General features: G+C 38.1%; 1 protein-coding gene across 2 annotated transcripts in view; it reads left to right on the top strand.

The window, feature by feature from the left end:
• The window catches only part of ADAMTS19 (ADAM metallopeptidase with thrombospondin type 1 motif 19), a 247,466-nt gene that overhangs the window by 34,555 nt on the left and 192,529 nt on the right, over positions 1-20,382 (top strand). For both annotated transcript variants that reach the window (XR_015250415.1, XM_086704877.1), the window contains exon 3: positions 12,643-12,808. Coding sequence is in view for 1 of the 2 variants with exons in the window: in XM_086704877.1 (XP_086561003.1) it covers positions 12,643-12,808 (166 nt within the window). In the remaining variant the exon portion in view is untranslated. The remainder of the gene's footprint in view (positions 1-12,642; positions 12,809-20,382) is intronic.

Raw genomic sequence — 20,382 nt, 5'->3', positions numbered from 1 at the left:
GTATTTCCTTCATCTGGCACATTAGCTGATGCATCGTATGCACTCAGTAAACGTCAAATACATTCATTATTTTATTTATTTGACCTTTAGTTGAATCCGGAAGAGAAGTTGCAGCACATTTTCCATGTCTGTGAGTACCAGTGCGAGGGCCCTTGAGTAGTTTGCTCCACTCATCTTGTTTCCATGGTAAACTGAATTTGCATCCACTCCCTGGGGGTATGTAGGAGGTTGGCAACCTCTCCGTTAATTGTGAGGTCACCAGTAAGACCTGGCAGCGATGAGTGCTTCCCCACATCACAGCTGTGCAGCTTCCTCAGTGGTCTCATTCGGTCGCGCTTGAAGCGCATAACTGGGCTGGAATCGCATGAGATAAGTGAGGGCTCATCACCATGGTGAGTGGGTCTGCACAATCACCAAGTGACTAACCCTTTAATAACCAGGTGTACCACTGACTATACGCGCCAGCTCCTTAAGTGCTAGGGTGAGCCGCAAGCTGGAAGCCAACTTCAAAAAACCTCCGTAGGGCAAGCAGAGTTAGTTAACAAACTCAAATTCTCCTCATGACTCAACAAAATGAAACATGTAAAATTCTCTTATTTGCTACAAAACAAAAGTCATGTTGTTAGGCTTTGGGGGAACCCTGACTGATGTAGGCAGGGGAGTGTTTTTCCACTTGGTTTTTGCTGTTGAATTTAAAAGAAACATGAGCACATGTGTTTGACCATCTTGCGTAGAACTCCTACATTTTCAACCTGAGCAGTGTGGGTTAGGGCAGTAGTTTCTTTGGAATGAACTGAACGAGAGCTTATTCCTGTCTTTTTTCTTTTTTTTAATGTTTATTTATTTTGGGGAGAGAGAGAGACAGAGCATGAGTGGGGTAGCTGAATGGGGAGAAGGAGACACAGAAACTGAAGCAAGCTCCAGGCTCTGAGCTGTCAGCTGTCACTCACCAACTGTGTTGGACGCTTAACCCACTGAGCCACCCAGGCTTTTTTCTTTTGAAGCCACTTCTAGAAAGGGTTAATTCTTATTTCAAAAAATCGACAAGCTTCTACTTTTCTTCTAAGCTCACTGGCCCTTCCTCTTCAGTCTCCTTTGCTGATTCCTTCTCTGTTTCCCAGTGTTAGGGTCCTTTGCGTTTGGTTTTAGGCTCTCTTTTGCCCTTTCTCTATACTCCTTTTCGGGGTAACATCACTCCTCCCTATGGATTGAAAGATTATCTTTATGTTGATAGCTCTCAGACATATGTCTCCAGCTCAAAACTGTGCACTAAACTCCATACTCCAACTGTCTACTTGATTTCTCTACTTGGATGTGTCACAGATGTATCACATCTAATAAGATCCCATCAGAAACTTGGAATCTCTGCTCCTAAAATCTGTTTTAGCCTCAGTACTTACATTTACATGTCAATTACAGACCTGTATCTCCCATTCTGGAGTACTTAAGCCAGAAACTCTGAAGTCATCCTTAATTCCCTGTGTTATTGTCCCTCCATATCCCAGCATCTAAACCATTAACACATTTGAGTGGTTGCCCTCCGGTTTGTATGAGTATCTAAAATTCATCTCAAATGTATTTACTTTTCTGCACATTCTTAGTTCAGCCACCGTGTGTTGCTTTTTTGCTCTAGTCATCATAGGCTTGTGCTTGAACTGTGATAGCTGATTTTAACTGGTCTTCCTGATTCTACTAATTGTGATAGCTGACTTTAACTGGGCTTCCTGATTCTACTCTTTTGTCACCCTATGATTTGTTTTCTTTTTTTTATTAAACTTTTTGTTTATTTATTTTAGAGAGAGAGGGACAGAATGAGAACAAGGGAGGGGCAGAGAGAGAGAGGGAGGCACAGATATGAAGCAGGCTTGAACGGGGCTCGAACTCACGGACCACAAGATCATGACCTGAGCCAAAGTCAGGTGCTTAACCAACTGAGTCACCCAGGCGCCCTCTTATAATATGTTTTCTAAAAAAAGAACAGGAATGGCTTTCTTGAAAAATTTCTATCTAAACATGCCATCCACTGTCACTTGCTTCCAATTACATTTCAAATAAAATCTAAATGTCTTATCATAGTCTTCAGAGCTCTCCATGAATTATGCCCTGACAACCCTCTGTTCTGCTTTTGTTGCTATCATTATTTGTCTGTGACTCCTGCCGCTGCCTCAGTCTCCCCGTCGATTCTTTAACGGTGGCCTGGCTCATCTCTAGGCCCTCCTCACTGATAGACTTTTCACTAATGCCACCATTATTTATTGCTTTAATTACAGCAGTGGCCTCCCCAGCAAGTGTTGAGCATTTCAACCTCTTTCAACATTCTTTTAGTATGTTCCTTGCCTCTTTATTGCTAAGTAATACTGTTACATTATTTATCCTTTGGTTTTCATTTTTAAAATATGTTTTACTGTGACATAAACATGGAGCACAAACATATGTTGTTATAAACAACAGTTAAAAAGTATACGCTTTTATAAACACCAAGTCAATCTATTGGACTCCTCTCATGTGTATTCCAGGGTCATAGTCTTCATGTATGATGGCATCTCCTGCTTTAAATACACCAGTCTTCTCTTGCTTACAGTCTTTTTCATACAGCTGGCTCCTCTGTGTCTTGTCTCCAATGTCTGCTCCTTAGAAAGGTCGTAATGGGCCACTCTCTCTAGCAACTCAGTCTCTGCTTTATTTCTCTTAGATCTGTGTTTGTTTCTTCAATGCTACTTTTCACTGTTTCAATTTCTTAAGTACATTTGTCTGAATGCCTGATTTTTTCTGTCTTTCCCCCTAATGGATGAGGTCCATGAAGACAGGGATTAAATCTCTTTTCAGTTTGAATCTTCAGTGCCTTGCATACTGTCATGGGACAGGTGTTCAGTAGGTACATTTACAACAAATACTAAATAATCATCAGGAAGATACAGTAGAACATAACAGCTTTTGGCCGGACTGATACATAAGCTTAGAAGTAGATTTAAAACTGAGTTTGCTCACTGTTTCTCAACTTCCTTTTTTGCATGCTTAAAGAATCCATAGAAATCCCAAGGGATTAATTTAAAATTCATTAAAGTGAATGAATATTGGAAAGTATATGAAAACCAAATTAATGGCTTTTCTTGATATAAGCAAAAATTAGACTATAAAATGAGAACTGAGCTAACCATCCTAATAACAAAAAGTTACCCATTTCGGACACTTAAATGTTAGGATGGAGCGTTCACTTTCCTCTTTATACCATTTATACCAAAAAAAGTGGTACTATTTTTACTACTTTTCACATCTTCAACGTAGAACAGCTTCTGTTTATAATCTTACTTATGATGTTCTTTATCTGTAATGGAGTCAAAAAGGAAATGGGTGATGAGCATTGAGAAAGGCACTTGTTGGGATGAGCACTGGGTGTTATATGTAAGTGATGAATCACTAAATTCTACTCCTGATGCCACTATTACACTATATGCTAACTAACTGGGATTGAAATAAATAAAAAAAGGAACATTTTGAAACTGTTTTAAAATCCCTATCTCTGTCAAACTATGGGAAAAAGTTAGAGGAGGGCAATGGTTTTCAATAAAGTGGGTGAGAATGCATATTTTTCTTTCATTTGTGGGAGTGAAATGTATTTCTGTGTAATTATTCCGGAGATGAAATACGACTGTTGAAAGTACTCAGCATAGAGTTCATCATGAAGCATCCCGTAGTAAAATCTGTAACCAGTGTCCCAGAAAAGATAGATAGTCTACAAACCACAGGAGGATTTCATCAGGGTTTATTTTTGAATATGAATCAGATAAGTGATACTGCCATGGAATGTCTCGGGTTCCTTTCCAGTCATCATTTTCCTGGGGATCTCTCTGCTCCAGCCCTAGTAACCTTGCTTTTCCTTACACATGCTATGTCAGTCCCATCTCAGGGTCTTTGTTTCTCCTTCTGCTTGGAATCTTTTCCCCTATAACTTGGCCTGGCCAACTCTCATGTTTAGATCTCTGCTCAGATGTCACCTCACCCAAAAGACATTCTCCACATCACTCTCTAACCCTTGTAATACTTGGCCCCTGAATTCCTACTGTACACAATTAACTTCTCATTGACCAAATAGGACTTAAGGATATCATAATGAACGTGGGGGGTGGTTGTTGTTCCCCCCTTCCCCCCGCCCCGTCTTCTTTCTGGTGTTGTTCACTCTTAGGGTGTGAGAAGTCACTTGGTAAATTTAGTCACAAAAAGTCTGGTAATTAAAATATTCACACTCAAAGCATTAAACCATCTAAATTGATTTAAAGTTAAAATCTCCCTGCCCCATGCCCTTCACATGGTGGCTTGCTTAGAGCTAATCACAAGCAGTGAAGAAGGGGGAGTGAAGTCAAGAGTCCTTGTTATTTCCCCACCTAGGACTTCCATTCCTCCTGCTCAGTGCACTGAGCTTCCTCTGGCTCTTCTAGGACAGTAACCATAAGGGAGGAGGGAAGGCGGAGTATGTTTGGGTGACCAATGGTGTCATGGTATGGTGACGGTGTCATGGCATTGTAATTGTGTCATGGGATAGTGGTGCTGAGCATTATGTTTGACAAGTGCGTAACATGGTGACTTCCTGTCTCTGCTGGGCCACATTTGTGGGTTTTGGGGAGGCTGTCCTCTTCAGAGATGCTCCTCAGTCTCTCTGGATCTCTCATATCTACCCTTTGAAGAGGACTAATTCATCTTCTCCAGATGGTCACTTTCCGCTTCTGCTTTGTCCCTTAGGTATCTGGGGGGGATACTTCCAGGCTATATTTGAACCTTGTTTTTTTGTGTGTGTGAAATAGAACACAGACATAAATAAGTGTATAAACTATCAATGTAAATCTTATTAATAGTGATAGAGCAATTGTGTGTGTTACTTTGACCCAGTTGAGTAAATAGCAAATTGTATCCCTTCCTGGAGTATATGTAAGTTGGTGACAAGTCTTGCCAGCCTGGATCACAGCTACCCCCTGACCTCTGGCTAAATAAAGTCAATGTTCATAAGAATTTTTGAATAGAGGGTCAAATGAATGAATAGATAATAAAATTATGATATATTTAGAGGATACAGTGTTATTCAGCAGTTAAAAGCCAGGACTATAGAGATTGTTTAATGCCATTAAGAAACAAAATAGCTATTAAGCTGTTCTTAAATGGAAAAATAAAGGAGATTATAAAACTTTAACACATGTATGCATGTGTCGAGGCACATCTATGCATACACACAGGTGCATGCCCACATATATACTTGTGTGTCTGTATGTATGTTAATAGACTAGAAATGCACACACACACACACACACACACACACACACACATACCTGTGTAATTCTGTATGATGGGATTTGGGACAATGATTTTCTTTTTTTAATTATATATTTTAAATGTTCTGCTATTTAAAAGTTCTGGTTTTATAATCAGGAGACGTTTGAAGAACAAAAATAGAAAAGAGAGTTGTAAAACAAAAGAAGAAAGAAAGAAAAACTAAAACCTTAACATGTTGAAATATTGTCCCTGTATCTGCCTTGGGGGTGCTGGGAGTCATTGGGCACATAGCACTGAAGGAGGCCTGGAGGTGGAACCCTCAGCCCGCTCAGAAAGCCCCTGTGCCTTCGGCAGCTTATATGTCTCATCATATTAAACAGTCAGCTCAAGATAAAGTTCAGAGCCTAATGTAGTATATCTGTCTTCTGCTTTGTAAGGGACGGGGCCTGGCCTCACTATGGATATCAAATGTTGGACGTCTCCCAATTGTGAGGTGTTGTGCTTGATGTCAAATCCTCAGTGCAAAATGTTTTAAAGATGAGAGTTGTTTGGAATAATAGACATATGGCAGGGCCTAGGCTTCCTCAGATAGCCTCACAAAGGCCGTCTTTTGTTTCAATCCTGTCTTCACCACATACTGATTTGTGACCTTGGGACACAATAATTCTTTTTGAAACTCACTTTTTTCAGTAAAACCGGTGAGGCTAGCATATGTGTCACAAGCTTGCTGTTTGATTAGATGAAATCAAGCATATACAATGTCTGATACACAAGCGTATTACTTTCTTCTATTGTTTTCTTATACATTATTTTAAAAGAAGTTTGAAAAGAAAAGAGAAAGGACTCGATAATTTTTTCAGCTTCGGTAACTAGAAAAAAGTTGGAGTCATGAACAGAGATACAAACTCAGAGACAAGCCCTGGTTTGGGAGAACCATCAGACATCTCAAGAGAGATAGTGAGAAGTGAGCAAAGAGGGGCGTGGCTCTCATATGGAAGCATTGGGCTGAGAAGAGGTTTGGGGATTTGGGTATTGTCTCTGTAGAGGGTGTTCTAAAACCTTTGGGAGGGATAAATGAAGATAGCAGTTGCTGACCAAAGACCTGCCTTGGAGTGAGGACCATGACTTGTTTAAGGAAACAGAAACAGTTGCTAGAGAAGAGAGCTACAGCAATGTAATATTCCTGGAGGAGAAAAATGGTCAAGGGTCAAATGCCTTAGAGAGGAGAACAAAGGACAGGAAATTGTGGGTGGCCTCAGAACAATTTCCAGAGCTCAGTGGGGGAAACTAGAATGCAGGTAGCAAGCAAATTTAGAAAGATGTATTAAAACCAAAAACAAAGTTGGACATTGGGAGCGTTAGATTCCAGTCCTGACACTCACATGAACTCTCTGTGTGATTCTCTGCATGTTGTGCAACATCTCTCAGTCTTGGTTTTCTTGATTTTAAAACTCCAGCGATGGCCGGATGATTTCTAAGTTTCCTTCTACCTTCGTAGTTTCACGATGCTTTCTGAAGCTCTTTGGCAAGGAAAGAAAACAGAATAATGTTAACAATGTGGTCACATGAAAGCTTTTCCTAAAGATAGAACTTGGGCTCCCAAGGAAGGCAACATTGGGAATGCCAGAGGGGAGAAATCAAGTAGTGACTTCCCCTCAGATGGAGTTACAAGTGGAGTCAATGGAGTAGATGCTGTTGAGAACAGTGAGTGGATGTGCTTTCTTTTAATCTCAAAAAGGAATAATATATTGAGTTAAAGGCAACATTCCTGAGCTCCTGCTGTGTACCAGGCCTTGCCATGCCGAGCACTATGCCCAAAGCCTTCCCCCAGAGTAGTTCGTGGTCTGATCAAAGACACACGAAAACCGTAACCAGAGTGGACTTAATAGTGGAACAACGGGAAACGTACAGTGTAGAAGTGGATCAGGGAGGCAAGGATTACTTTGAAGAGAGGACAGGACTGGCTGGGTTGTAAGAAACAACCAAGAGGACTTTCTGGAAACAGAAGGCAGCATGTGCACTGTACCAAGTTGTGAGCATACAACTAAAACGTACGATGAAAACTGTTAAAATGTACTTTGTTCACACAGTTAAAATGTGTTTGTTATGGTTATATATAAAGTTTAAGTAGTAAAAATAAAGGTGGAGAGGTAGGCAAGAGTTTATCATGACCTTTTATACCTTATATATCTTCATTAAGGATTTACAGTTTCCCCCTGTGGGCGTAAAGGGGAAACATCAAAAGAATAGAGTCAGGAAGAGAAGGGTAGTATTTTAAGACAATAGGATAGATAAGATGTCATAAGTGTATTTTCATAGACTTGCGTGTGTGTGTTGAGTACACAAATGCATGAAAAATCACTCCTATTCATAGTAATGTTGCAAATGACATTTTTTGAAGAAAGTTTCAACTTACATCAATCCAAATGCTTACACTCTGGACTATATGATGCTTTATTTACTTACTAAGATACATACTATACCATTGCCATACAAGAAAATACTTAAGGGAATAAAGCCAAAGTTCAGGTCATGTAGAGCATCAGATGTTTGTCTGCAGTGTTTTTACAAGCATATCATGATGCCACGTCTTTTCAGCATTTTCTCTAATGGCTGTTTAGAAAGAAAACATGTGCCTCTTTCAGTATCTCACTAATTCACTACTATACCTATGGTCAGACAGTAATCATCCTCAGAACCTCAGGACTCGGACTTTCCTGTTAAGAAATTTGTCATTTGATGTTTTCAGTTATATGGGTTCCTCTTGTTTTTTGGCTACATTTTCCCACATCTCTGCACAAGCCAGGAGTCTCCTTAACTGTTAGCTAGACTCCACATCCTCTTTTTCTTTGTTCCTAATATCTCCTCTCCTAGGGAGCAACCTTGCCCTCATCTTATCCAGATTCTGCTATCACTCAAGACTCTTCCGATATCCTGAAATTATGATGATTATTATGACATTCCTCATGTCCTTTAACAATTATGCTATTGAGTTCTTATGATATACTCTATACTTTTTAAAATAGGACATTATCAAAGACTCACAGAATGCAGTATGAACCTCATACAAATTTAAGCCAGTCCATTGAAAGCTTACCTAGAAAACATTACCTAGAAAATGTTGCTATCTAATTATTAAGTCTTTCTCCTTCTTCTTCTCCTTCTCCTTCTTCTTTTTCTTCTTCTTCTTCTTCTTCTTCTTCTTCTTCTTCTTCTTCTTCTTCTTTTAAAGCAAGAGAGTGTATGTGTATGCACAAAGTGCCTGTGTCAAGGAGGGAAGGGAGAGAGAATCTTAAGCAGGGTCCATGCTCAGCATGAAGCCCCACGGGTCTCCATCCCATGACCCTGGGATCATGACCTCACCCAAAATCAAGAGTCTGATGCTCAACTGACTGAGCCACCCAGGCACCCCTTTAAGTTGTTTTTAAGTTATGCTTACATTAGAGTTTTGGGATCTATTTAATAGACCGTAATTAACTTGAATTTGAACACATGAAACATTTATACTGGTTAATTGAAGCAATTCACCAACAGTGTATTTGGCACATGAACCAAATCAAATTTCATGTTGTGATTAGAATTTAGTGACAATGTCAAAGCATCTACATGGAGATCAGTATGATTGGTTGTTTATTTAATAAAGCACAGAGGCATCTAAAGAGAACAATAAAATGTCAGAACTAGTAAGAAAAGAAATGAGCAGTAACTGATTTAATGTAAGTGATGGTAAATTTGCAAAATACTGAAATTCTTGCTAAATTGTGAAATGAAAGATAACATTCGATGACAAAAGAACAGATGCCACCATACGAGAATATGCACATGATGACAGAACTAAGGTAAGGGACACCTGTTAAACTTAATTTCATTTCCAAATTTTGTGTGAAGTGTCTCAGAATAGGGAAAATCATTTTGAAAAATCTAAGAGCAATCTGGGAGAAAAATGCTTTTAAAGCTTGCATTTATCTTAGATGTTTTGCTGTGCGATATTCATTCACATACTGTTTTCTTTCCTCCTAAAACCGAAAGGACAATGCTTGCACTATGGTGATTGCTGCATCGTTGTGGATTGTCGAACACAGGGGCCCTGGTGCCTAGAGGTTAATAGAGATTCGTGTTCTCCCATGGCTTGTAAAATCACAGCGTAGATATGCATTTCTGTTCGGTTAGTGAGAAAGTGAGGCTTTTGTGGTGACACAGAAAACCTCAAGACTTTCTTTAATTCTGCTTTAATGTAAGTCATTAGAGCATTCCCTTTGCTGTAGGATAGTAGTCTCGTCTCAGATAGAAATTCCTTCCCTGCAGAAAGAACACTAAGCACTTGGTGCTAAATCTTCCCTGGACTGAACTGAGTCTGGCACACTGTAGTCAGACAGTAAATATGTATTGAATGAGTGAGTCACCATTTATAATTATTCCAACGTTTTTTTTTCCTTTTCCAAAGTAGCCTTCTCATTTTTAAAAATGTCTAGAGATAAAGTTCTAACACAGTAGATAATTCTGTTATGAAGAGGTTTCCAAATCCCATGTTAAAAAATTCTATTTTAGAAAATATTTAACATGGTAATATGGGGATACAAAGGTGAGTCAATTTTGATTCCTTGGACTCTTGAGGTCTTCAGTTCACAGTCAAATGTTTGGATGTTTTGATTTATTCTGGTTATTCTAATTAATGAAATAAAAATTATGGTGAACATTTATTGAGTGGTTACCCAGTCTCAGATCCTATGAAAGGAGCATTACATGGGCTTTTCAAAAGTGAATGTTCCAGATGACCCTATGGGGCTGTTGTATAGATAAAGTCACTGTACCTTTATCAGAGTTATTTAGCTAGTAGTAGACTATGAATCCGAATAATCTTGGGGTGCCTGGGTGGCGCAGTCGGTTAAGCGTCCGACTTCAGCCAGGTCACGATCTCGCGGTCCGTGAGTTCGAGCCCCGCGTCAGGCTCTGGGCTGATGGCTCAGAGCCTGGAGCCTGCTTCCGATTCTGTGTCTCCCTCTCTCTCTGCCCCTCCCCCGTTCATGCTCTGTGTCTCTCTGTCCCAAAAATAAATAAAAACGTTGAAAAAAAATTTTTTTTTGAATCCGAATAATCTTAAGTCCAAAATCTATTTTTGCAAGGCATTAAATTTTATATGATAGTATGCAATTAAATTTATTTTGATTTATTGCTTTAAATCTAATACTTATAACCTTTTGAAAGAATATCAGATTATAAATGTATGATTTAGGGAAATTCAGCGTGTTTACTTGAGATGTTCTAAGTGAGCATCATAATACTTACTGTTTTAATCATCAGCCACACTGTTTTATTAGTGACCTTCAGTACTGACTGAACCTCAGAAACATACTGGTATGAGATAAGAGCAGGATATTTTTGGGTTTTCACAGTGTGGATCAATATATACCGTGATCCATCCTCCATCCATGTGTAGATGTACTCCTACATCTTTGGTAATTATTGTTTCAAGTTTTAAATATTTGTTATTGTCCTTTTTTTCTATCAAATTAGGTTCCGAGGAAAATTTGTTTGGATTTCTTGTAATTACTTTAAAATTCAACCTAGTTTTACATGTGAGACAATGAAACCATGTATGGAAAATAAAAGGACTCATTGGAAGTCATATTAAAATTACATAACAAATGCCCCAAGTGTATGATATGTGCCTGATATTTTACAAGAATCATCACAGTAAATCTTTTCCCCATATCCCCACCTCCAGCCTGTGTGTGTGTGTGTGTGTGTGTGTGTGTGTGTGTGTGTGTGTGTAAAAGAGAGAAGGAGAGGGAGAAACAGAAAAAGAGAAGGGGACAGATAGAGGTGATGGAACTATTATTCTAATACTTGAGATTTTTATTGGTGTTATAAAAATGCAGTAAAAAAGTGAGAAGTATTTTTAGATCATTCTTAAGATGTCTTGTAACATCAATTTGGTATAGAATAAAATGAGATAGCATATTAGCAATCCCCTGGTCTTCCGGTAGAGAAGATGCAATACACTTTAATAATTAAAACAAGAGGGGCGCCTGGGTGGCGCAGTCGGTTAAGCGTCCGACTTCAGCCAGGTCACGATCTTGAGCTCCGGGAGTTCGAGCCCCGCGTCGGGCTCTGGGCTGATGGCTCAGAGCCTGGAGCCTGTTTCCCATTCTGTGTCTCCCTCTCTCTCTGCCCCTCGCCCGTTCATGCTCTGTCTCTCTCTGTCCCAAAAATAAATAAACGTTGAAAAAAAATTAAAAAAAAATAATTAAAACAAGAGAAAAAGTCTCTTCTGTGCTTTTAAAGAAAAGATACTTTTTTAGTGTAGGTTCAATTTTTCTTAATATTCAGTTTAGAAGAATTACTATATCTGAAGAAGTAAGTATATTATTACTGTGCTAGTTCTAGTGGATCAAATTGAAATGAACTATATGTGATTTTTATATAATCAATGCAAAACAGAATTAAGAACTTTGATAGCAGATTGGGTGTGAACAGTGCAGGTTCCGAGGGATTATTTTGTCAAAACTGTTTACTAAAGAGTTAACAGAATGGTCAAATATATGTATTATATGTATTTTATACAAGTAATATATATTACAGTAGAGTAAAATAATAAAAATGGAAAAGGTCAAGTCATATGTTCTGTGTGGAATATTTTCCTAGTTATAATATAAATTTATGTTCTAAAAAAGGAAGGAAAGAAATGACTAGGCTTAGCTTCAATATAATAAAAGGATACCTACTTGCTGTAAGTTCTTTTTATTGATAATAACGTATTTTACAGTTTTTAGCCCTCTGTCCACAATTGGCTAAGTTTAAAAACATGACATTATATGAAATGAAACATGCTTATGTAAGTGATGATTCATTTTTTTTCTGTAATTTACTGTTCAAAGGTTTTAAAAATGTTTAGTAGAAGCCTTTAAGAATATTTTATACGATACTTTCAATGCTGTGTCCCCTGCATTTGCTTTGACATGTTACATGAATTACTTTATTAAATAGTGATTATTGAAATGTTGGACAGTGTGGTGCATGCAATTAAAAACTGTATTGCTCTTCTGTACATGCCTACATGTAAGTGACCCCATGGGTCTCCCAAAGTGAGCCTTTAACATTCCAGAATTTTTACTGTGCATCTGTTGCTGGCATCTAGCCTCCCACCCACACAGGCTAAGTCCAACTAAATGAAGTTTATGCTAGCACAATAAAGTATGTAAAGATGAAGTAATAACATGGGAAGACAGTTACCTTATTAGTCGGGTTGCTGAAATAGCTTCACTAGAAGAATGTATGCACATATGTGAAAGAAAATAGAGTGTGTGTGGGTAGGAAAGCCTAGAAAGTAATTTATTCAAATAGTATTTCTTATATATCTTTTTATGTTATATATTCCAGATGGGATTTATACAGCTCAATGAGGACTTCATATTTATTGAACCACTCAATGATACAATGGCCATAACGGGTCATCCACACCGTGTATATAGGCAGAAAAGGTCCATGGAGGAAAAAGTCACAGAGAAGTCAGCTCCTCACAGTCATTACTGTGGTATCATTTCAGGTAATGCCTTCTCCTGAAAGGGGTTTAACAAATATGCAATGTGAGATGAATACACTAAATTGTTTTTATTCCTTTTCTTCCATCTGTCCATCCGTCTGTCCCTCTGTTCATCCATCACTCTTCTGGTTTTATACTTGCTCAAAATGTGGAGTCTCTTTGGTTAATAACAATTAAACGTATCTATTTTAGACTTCTCTTTTAGTTTTCTACAAAGTACTACATTTTAATGTCAAAAAATGGAAATTCACAAGGGTTCAGAGATTAATACATAACATGCATCTCTCTTGAATTGTGAAGTGTTCCTTGTAGTATACTATTCACCTCATTGGCACAGAAATGATACCGAGAGAATTCGAGATCTTCTGAAACTGAATACTGTGAGCTCATGGCCTTATTTTAGTCCACCTCTTTGAGAACATCATAGCTATCTCTTTACTTTGACCAGATGCCTCTTTTACTTCTTTCTTCTTTTTCTTTTTCTTTTTTTTTCTGTTTGACCCAAGTAAAAATCATCTTGGAGGTGAAAATTAACAGTGTAGTAAGAAGAAGGGTAAAGATTTATTTCTTCGAATTTGCTCTCACTATCAAAATACCTTAAATCTGGACTTTTCAGAAGCTCATAAACATTTCCAGCCATCAAATCCTAGTCTCTGTTTGTTTGTCTGCCAGTTCTTCACAGAAATAAAATGGGGCTGACTGTTTTGTCCGCTTTCTTACTTCCTTTGGCAGAGGTCTGTGTGTTAGCGGGAACGGTAAGGAAAATGAATGATTTCTATTATGTAAGGAAGACCTGAAAGCCATAGCCAGCTTTCAAAAAATAATTAGAAGTGTCCCTAGGAAAAATTTTTACACATCTAATCCAGACATCTCAGTGACTATTCACTGATACAAGAAATAGTTCCAGTTAGGATCTGAGGAAATAGGAATTATTGAAGAAGTTTTGGTGTAAAGACATAAAAACTTGACTTGCACATTTAAAATTAGGTGTGAGTGTGGTTACTGCCAAGATACCAAATCTAAAATTGGTTATGGTATTTGAGGCTAGTTTAGGTATATGACTTGTGACAGTCAGTAACATTTGCAGAGGTGATAGGATGTTCATATCATTGCTCGTTTGGGGTGTTCAGATTCAGAAAGAATTGTAATATATTTCTGTTTAAATATATTTATCTCAAATTAATGTGTGACTTCTGTTTCCCTCGTGAAAGCTCATGGTATCAGTCTGAATGGGAATCATCTTCAAAAGGGCCTAAGTGCACCTACCTCTGGGCCGCACTATTTGCTGTACATGATCGAGCCAATTTAAGTGAAACGCATCCTTCTTCTCTCTTCTAAGAAATACAGGCACAAAGGAGATAAAACTGCTCAACAGAAGTCATAGCATTATGAACAAGCCAAAGAAAGGCTCTTGTGTTGAGGAATGATAGCAACAACTTGGATTTAGTCCATTTAAGGAAATTGTCTTGTATGGGTTATACTAAATATCTGCGCTGTGCAACTTTCAAATCGTAGTCAGCTCCAGCTGTTCTAATTACTCATGTACAGGATGACACAAAGAAGGCTTTGTGTGCTATGGTCCACAGAGAAAAGATTTCTAGAAAATTTTAATTTTAATAGTTTTATAAGGCACAAATACACAGTTCATGTTTGACAAACATTGCTCATAAGGTTTCTATTTTTTTTTTTTTTTTTTAAGGCATGACTGTTCTGTATCATTTGACCTATTTAGGTCAAGCACTTACAGGCACGGAGTGTCAAACTATCGGTTGGATGATCTACTGAGTTTGCCTACTTTCAGACTTCTTAAAGGTCCAGAATTGAGAAAATGGTTTTAAAATTAGCAGTGTGTGCAATAAAGCCTTCATTTACTTATACCAATATGTCTAATTGTAGCTCTTCCCTTATGACTTCAGGCTGATGTATTAACATATTAAACACATGATTCAACTTTGTATAATTCGACTTTGCCTTTGTGCAATGGAATCAGAAAGTTTCCGTGTATTCACATTGATCTTTGCGCTGTTTCCCCTTCCTCCTTTTAATGCCTTAGGTATAGTATGTTGCTGTGTATTGACTTCATGAATATCTTTTCTGAACAGGAAACTTCATACTTTAGGATGACTTTGTTGTGTTCTTCTATGAAAACATAATATAGAGAAGGCACATGAGATTGAGAGCCAGAGGCCCCCCTGGGTTCAAGGCATAGCTTCACTTTCACTCCTGCTAGGTACTCTTTTTCCATTCCCTTAAACTTTTTTTTTTTTAATTTTAGTGTGGTTGACTTATAGTGTTATACTAGTTCCAGGTGTACCACATAGTGATTTGACAACCTGTACATTATTCAGTGCTCACCACAATAAGTGGAGTTACCATCTCTCACGCTGCAAAGCCAGTACAGTATTATTGACTGTACTCCCTTTGCTGTAATTTTCATCCCTGTGACTCATGTATTTTATAAACAAGAAGTGTGTACCTCTTAATCCCCTTCTCCTGTTACACCCATCACCCCACCCCCCTTCCTCTGGCAACCACCAGCTTATTCTCTGTACTTATGAATCTGTTCATGGTGTGGGTTTTTTGGGGTTTTTTGTTTTTGTTTTTGTTATTTTTTTAAGATTCCACATTTATGTGAAATCATATAGTATTTGTATTGCACTGTCTGACTTACTTAACTTAGCATAATGCCCTCCAGGTCCGTCTATGTTGTGAATGGCAAGATTTCATTCTTTTTTATAGCTGAGTGATAGTCCATTGAATATATATCCCATCTTCTTTATTTATTCGTTTTATGATGGACACTTATGTTGCTTCCTTATTGTAAATATTGTAAGTAATGTTACAGTAAACATAGGGGTAGATATATCTTTTTAATTTTTCATTTTTTTGAGTAAATAACTAGCAGTGGAATTACTGCTCTGATATGAGATATGAGATCATAGGAGATCATATGAGATATGATATCTCTATTTTTAATTTTTTGTGGAAATCCTTGGTGTTTTCCACTTTTACACCATAGCTTCTTTATTTGCAACATAAGCATGACCAGTCACATCATAGGGATAAAGAGCTAAATGTCATAGCTCTTATTTTCAAGAGGCAACCAATGTATTATTTTAGACAGACTGGTAAGTGAGTAATTATACTGAGGCATGATGGAAACTCTGCCACACTCAGTACACAAGAAACTAGGTTCTGATATCAGGGGCCTGAGCCGCAAAGATCAAGCAGCAGCAAAGATGACAGCAAGATGACAGACTTACATCTCTGGGGAAAAAGGGGAACAGCGGGTGCAGGTTATGATAATGGACTTTGGAGTCTCTGCCTGTGTTCACGAACTTAATGCTACCACTTCCTAGCTGTGTGATTTTGGAAAACTTTCTCTCCCCGCAACTTCATTTACAGTATACAAAATGGGGATAGTGACACCCAAACCTCCGGTCTGTTGTCAGAATTAAACGAGATCATGTGTGAAAATGAAAAACTCGTGTGAAGTTTTTAGTACATATGGTTAGAGAAGAACAAGTTTCAGGCAAAAGGAGCAATGTATGCAGGGATATAAAGGCAGGAGAAGGCATCAGCTGGGGGAGCTGAAGCCAAATGTTTGCAGTGTGGACGGGAGATACAACCTTTGAAAGGTAGTCATGGACCTGGATGATGAAGGTACTTCCTTGTGTGTTCGATGGTAAGGACTTTACCTGGGAGCAATATGTGGTCTTTCAAGATTTTAAGCAGGCAAGTGACATTATTAATATATATTACATTACATTTTATTGTAAACCTATGAGTATGTCTAGGACTCACTGTTACAAGTAGATTTATAGAACTAAAGAAGAATGATCTATTTGAGCAGGACATAGAGATCATCTCTATTCTTAGAGACATCTCTAACTTAACCAGACAACTACTGAAATGATTTCCATATGTCATCCATAACTGTTGTGGACATTATTGTCACCATGTGTATAGGGTATTATAGAGAGCACATGGTGAGCATTGATGACTAAACATTTTTCAGATTTCTTCACTAACTGGAAGTGTGTGGTATCAACTGTGTTGTTCTTATACATGCATATGGGTAGAAAACCGTCTCAAGATTTGGAAGATGAAAAACGAGCTTAGCATAGTTGATGTAGACCCTGAAGCCGTCAAAGAAAGCAACCTGATAAAAAGATTACTTCAATATGCATGGTTCTTACACAATGGTTAACTTGTATGATGGAGTCTACCATGAAGCTGAGATTCTTAAGAAACATTCTAGAATGTTCCATGCAGTCTATTTAACAATACCATGAAAATAAGGATGTAGCATACTGACAGATGGGGACTGGGACAGTAAAGGAAACAAACTTTTTTCTCTCTCTTACTTTGTTCCAATCTCTGTTCTAACCTCTCTCTTTTCAGGTGTTTAGTAACTTGTATTCATGTGTCTCACAGTCACTTCAGACTTAATAAATCTAAAGCTGAACCCATTACCTTCCTTCCCAAAGTCCCCTGTTGTTGTCTTCCACTATCTACTACCTGGTCACTCAAAGATAAAAATTGAACACCCCCCACCCCCACCTTCCCCGCTCCACACAAGCCAAAACAAATAACAGCAACAAGAGAATAATTCTGGAGTGCCTGGGTGGCTCAGTTGGTTAAGCATCCGACTTTGGCTCAGTTCATGATCTCCTGGTCATGAGTTCAAGTCCCACGCCGGGCTCTGTGCTAATGGTTCACAGTCTAGAGCCAGCCTGGAACCTGCTTCGGATTCTGTGTCTCCCTTTCTCTCTGCCCCTCCCCTGCTCTCACTCTGTCTCTCTCTCAAAATAAAAACATTAAAAAAAGAGAGAGAGTAATTCTAACCACTTCCCCTTTTTTCCCCTAAGTCAGATTAATTTTACATGTGATGATGACTACTTTCTAATATTTGCCTATCTTCTCATGCTTTCTATTCCTACCACTGCCTGATTTTTACATATAAGATCAGTGACATATCCACATAGGAGAGCTACGTCTGTATTTTTCCCTCCATGGTTTATTTGGTGTTGACTCTGCCAAAGTGAGTCTGTTCATCTACTTGTAGAAATGTCTGCGACTAAATATTACAAGTATATATAACAACATACTAATATATAACTAAGTACCTTTAAGATTATGATTAGAAAACTGCAGAATTCATTGCTAATTGGCAGACATCTCAAGATACAGATAAAGTCAATTTCTTATGCTGCCTGTCATCATCTTTGGTTTCAACTACTCGTACTAAATATGGATCTATAAAGTGTACTTTTAACTCTTGTGATCCTGTTGAAGATGGCTAGTGTTGTTTTTGTCTTTTTGCATTGTCATGATTCATGACATAATGCTTCTTTTCATTAAATAATGACTCTTTGCTTTTCTTTTTATAACACTTTCATTAACTGTGTTAACTGACTCTACTTGGGTAAAACTTTGTTTATCAAGTAGATTTTAGTCTGGGTCACTGCAAAAAAAGAAAAAAATGAAACTGTAGATTATGATGATAACTCAGAACAGTGAAGTTCCCAGTAATGGTAGTGGAATCCAGTTCATGTTAGATCTCAGAGATAACTCAGTTGGGCCTAGAAGGCAGTAATAGAAGGGAACCAATAGTTCAAAAATTCAAGATATAAATTAATTCTGGCACCATGGAAAGATGTTAGAGGGTAAGAAAGGTGGAATAGATAGTTTGCAAAGTGGAATAGAATAGACTTGAATTGAATTGACAAGCCACTGCCAAAGTACTTAAAACAAGACAAGGAAAGCAATTTATCAGAAGCCACCACAGTGGACTAGAATTATGAGAGTATGTACTTAGAAATTAAAAAAAAAATTAGAGACACCCAGGGAAACATGACTAATTGAACACACAGATTTATCTCCATGAAACTCTACTAAACACACATGTTTACTTCTGGGGATTCCATTAAAATTGTAGTAAAGAAATATGAAAGATGTTGGCCCACGAGTATAAGTTTGGGAAAGGAGGTGGTAGCACTTTAATGACATCAACCGAATTTTGGTATATGGCAAGGAGCAGAACAGGTAATCATTGATTTAAGAATGGATTGTAGAGATGGTTGCCCAACTGTAGAAATTGATTACAACTAACTGAATTGTACATCACTGGCTACATGTTTTGTCATATATATATTGTATCTCAGTAAAGCTGTTGAAATAGTAAGTTTCATTATTGAAGTACCCCATGCATACAGGAAATTGCACAAATGATGTGTCCCAACTGCTAAATTTTCCCAGAATGAACATAACCATGTAGTTATCACTCAGATCAGAATATAGAAAATGTCAGTACAACAGATGTCCCCCTAGGCCCATTCCTAGGCACTAATATCTCTTACCTCAAGATACTTACTCTCCTTCTAACATCATGTCTTCCCAGTTGTTATGTTTCTGTAAATGGAAGAATACAACACCTACTCTTTTGTCATTGGCTTCTTTGCTCAACATCCTTTTTGTGAGGTTCATCCATGTTCTTGCACATTGTAGTAGTTGGTTCATTTTCTTTGTTCTAGAACATTCCATTGAATGGGTAGGCCAAAATTTCTTTATCCATTACACTATTGAGGTTATTTAAATTTTTTTTTTTTTTAACGTTTATTCATTTTTTTGGGACAGAGAGAGACAGAGCATGAACGGGGGAGGGGCAGAGAGAGAGGGAGACACAGAATCCGAAACAGGCTCCAGGCTCTGAGCCATCAGCCCAGAGCCCGACGCGGGGCTCGAACTCACGGACCGCGAGATCGTGACCTGGCTGAAGTCGGACGCTTAACCGACTGCGCCACCCAGGCGCCCCGAGGTTATTTAAATTAAGAACAGTACTACTGTGAATAATTTTTACATGTGATTTATATGCATTTCTGATAAGTGTATCTTTCAGATCACTGATCACTGGGTATGCAAATGTTAAACTTTAGTGGCTACCGCTTGCTCATTTTTCAGTGTTTATCCTAATTTAAACTCCCAGTATGTATGTGCAGGGGACTTTCAGTTGTCTCCACACTCTTGACAACACTTAATATAATCATCCCTTTATTTTAGCCATTCTAGAGAGTTTAGGTAATTTAATTAATTGTGATTTATTTTATTTTATTTTTTTTAAATTTTTTTTTCAACGTTTATTTATTTTTGGGACAGAGAGAGACAGAGCATGAACGGGCGAGGGGCAGAGAGAGAGGGAGACACAGAATGGGAAACAGGCTCCAGGCTCTGAGCCATCAGCCCAGAGCCCGACGCGGGGCTCGAACTCACGGACTGTGAGATCGTGACCTGGTTGAAGTCGGACGCTTAACCGACTGCGCCACCCAGGCGCCCCTAATTAATTGTGATTTAAATTTGCATTTCCCTGAAGAGTAATGAGACTGAGCACCTTCTTACATGCTAATTAGCCATTTGGATGTCTTTCTTTGTGTGAAAAATGGCTGGTCAAGTCTTTTGCCAATTTTTCATTTGGGTTATCTGTTACTAATTTAGAGTAGCTTTTAATTTGTTCATTATGGAAAAGTATTGTAAATATCTTCTCCCACTTGGTGGCATGCTTTTCATTCTGATAGTGG

The sequence above is a fragment of the Puma concolor genome, chromosome A1, assembly GCF_028749965.1.
Source record: "Puma concolor isolate L17-30 chromosome A1, mPumCon1.1.hap2, whole genome shotgun sequence".
Classification (NCBI taxonomy): domain Eukaryota; kingdom Metazoa; phylum Chordata; class Mammalia; order Carnivora; family Felidae; genus Puma; species Puma concolor.
The sequence above is the reverse complement of the archived record's forward strand: the minus strand, read 5'-3'. Positions and strand labels throughout refer to the sequence as shown.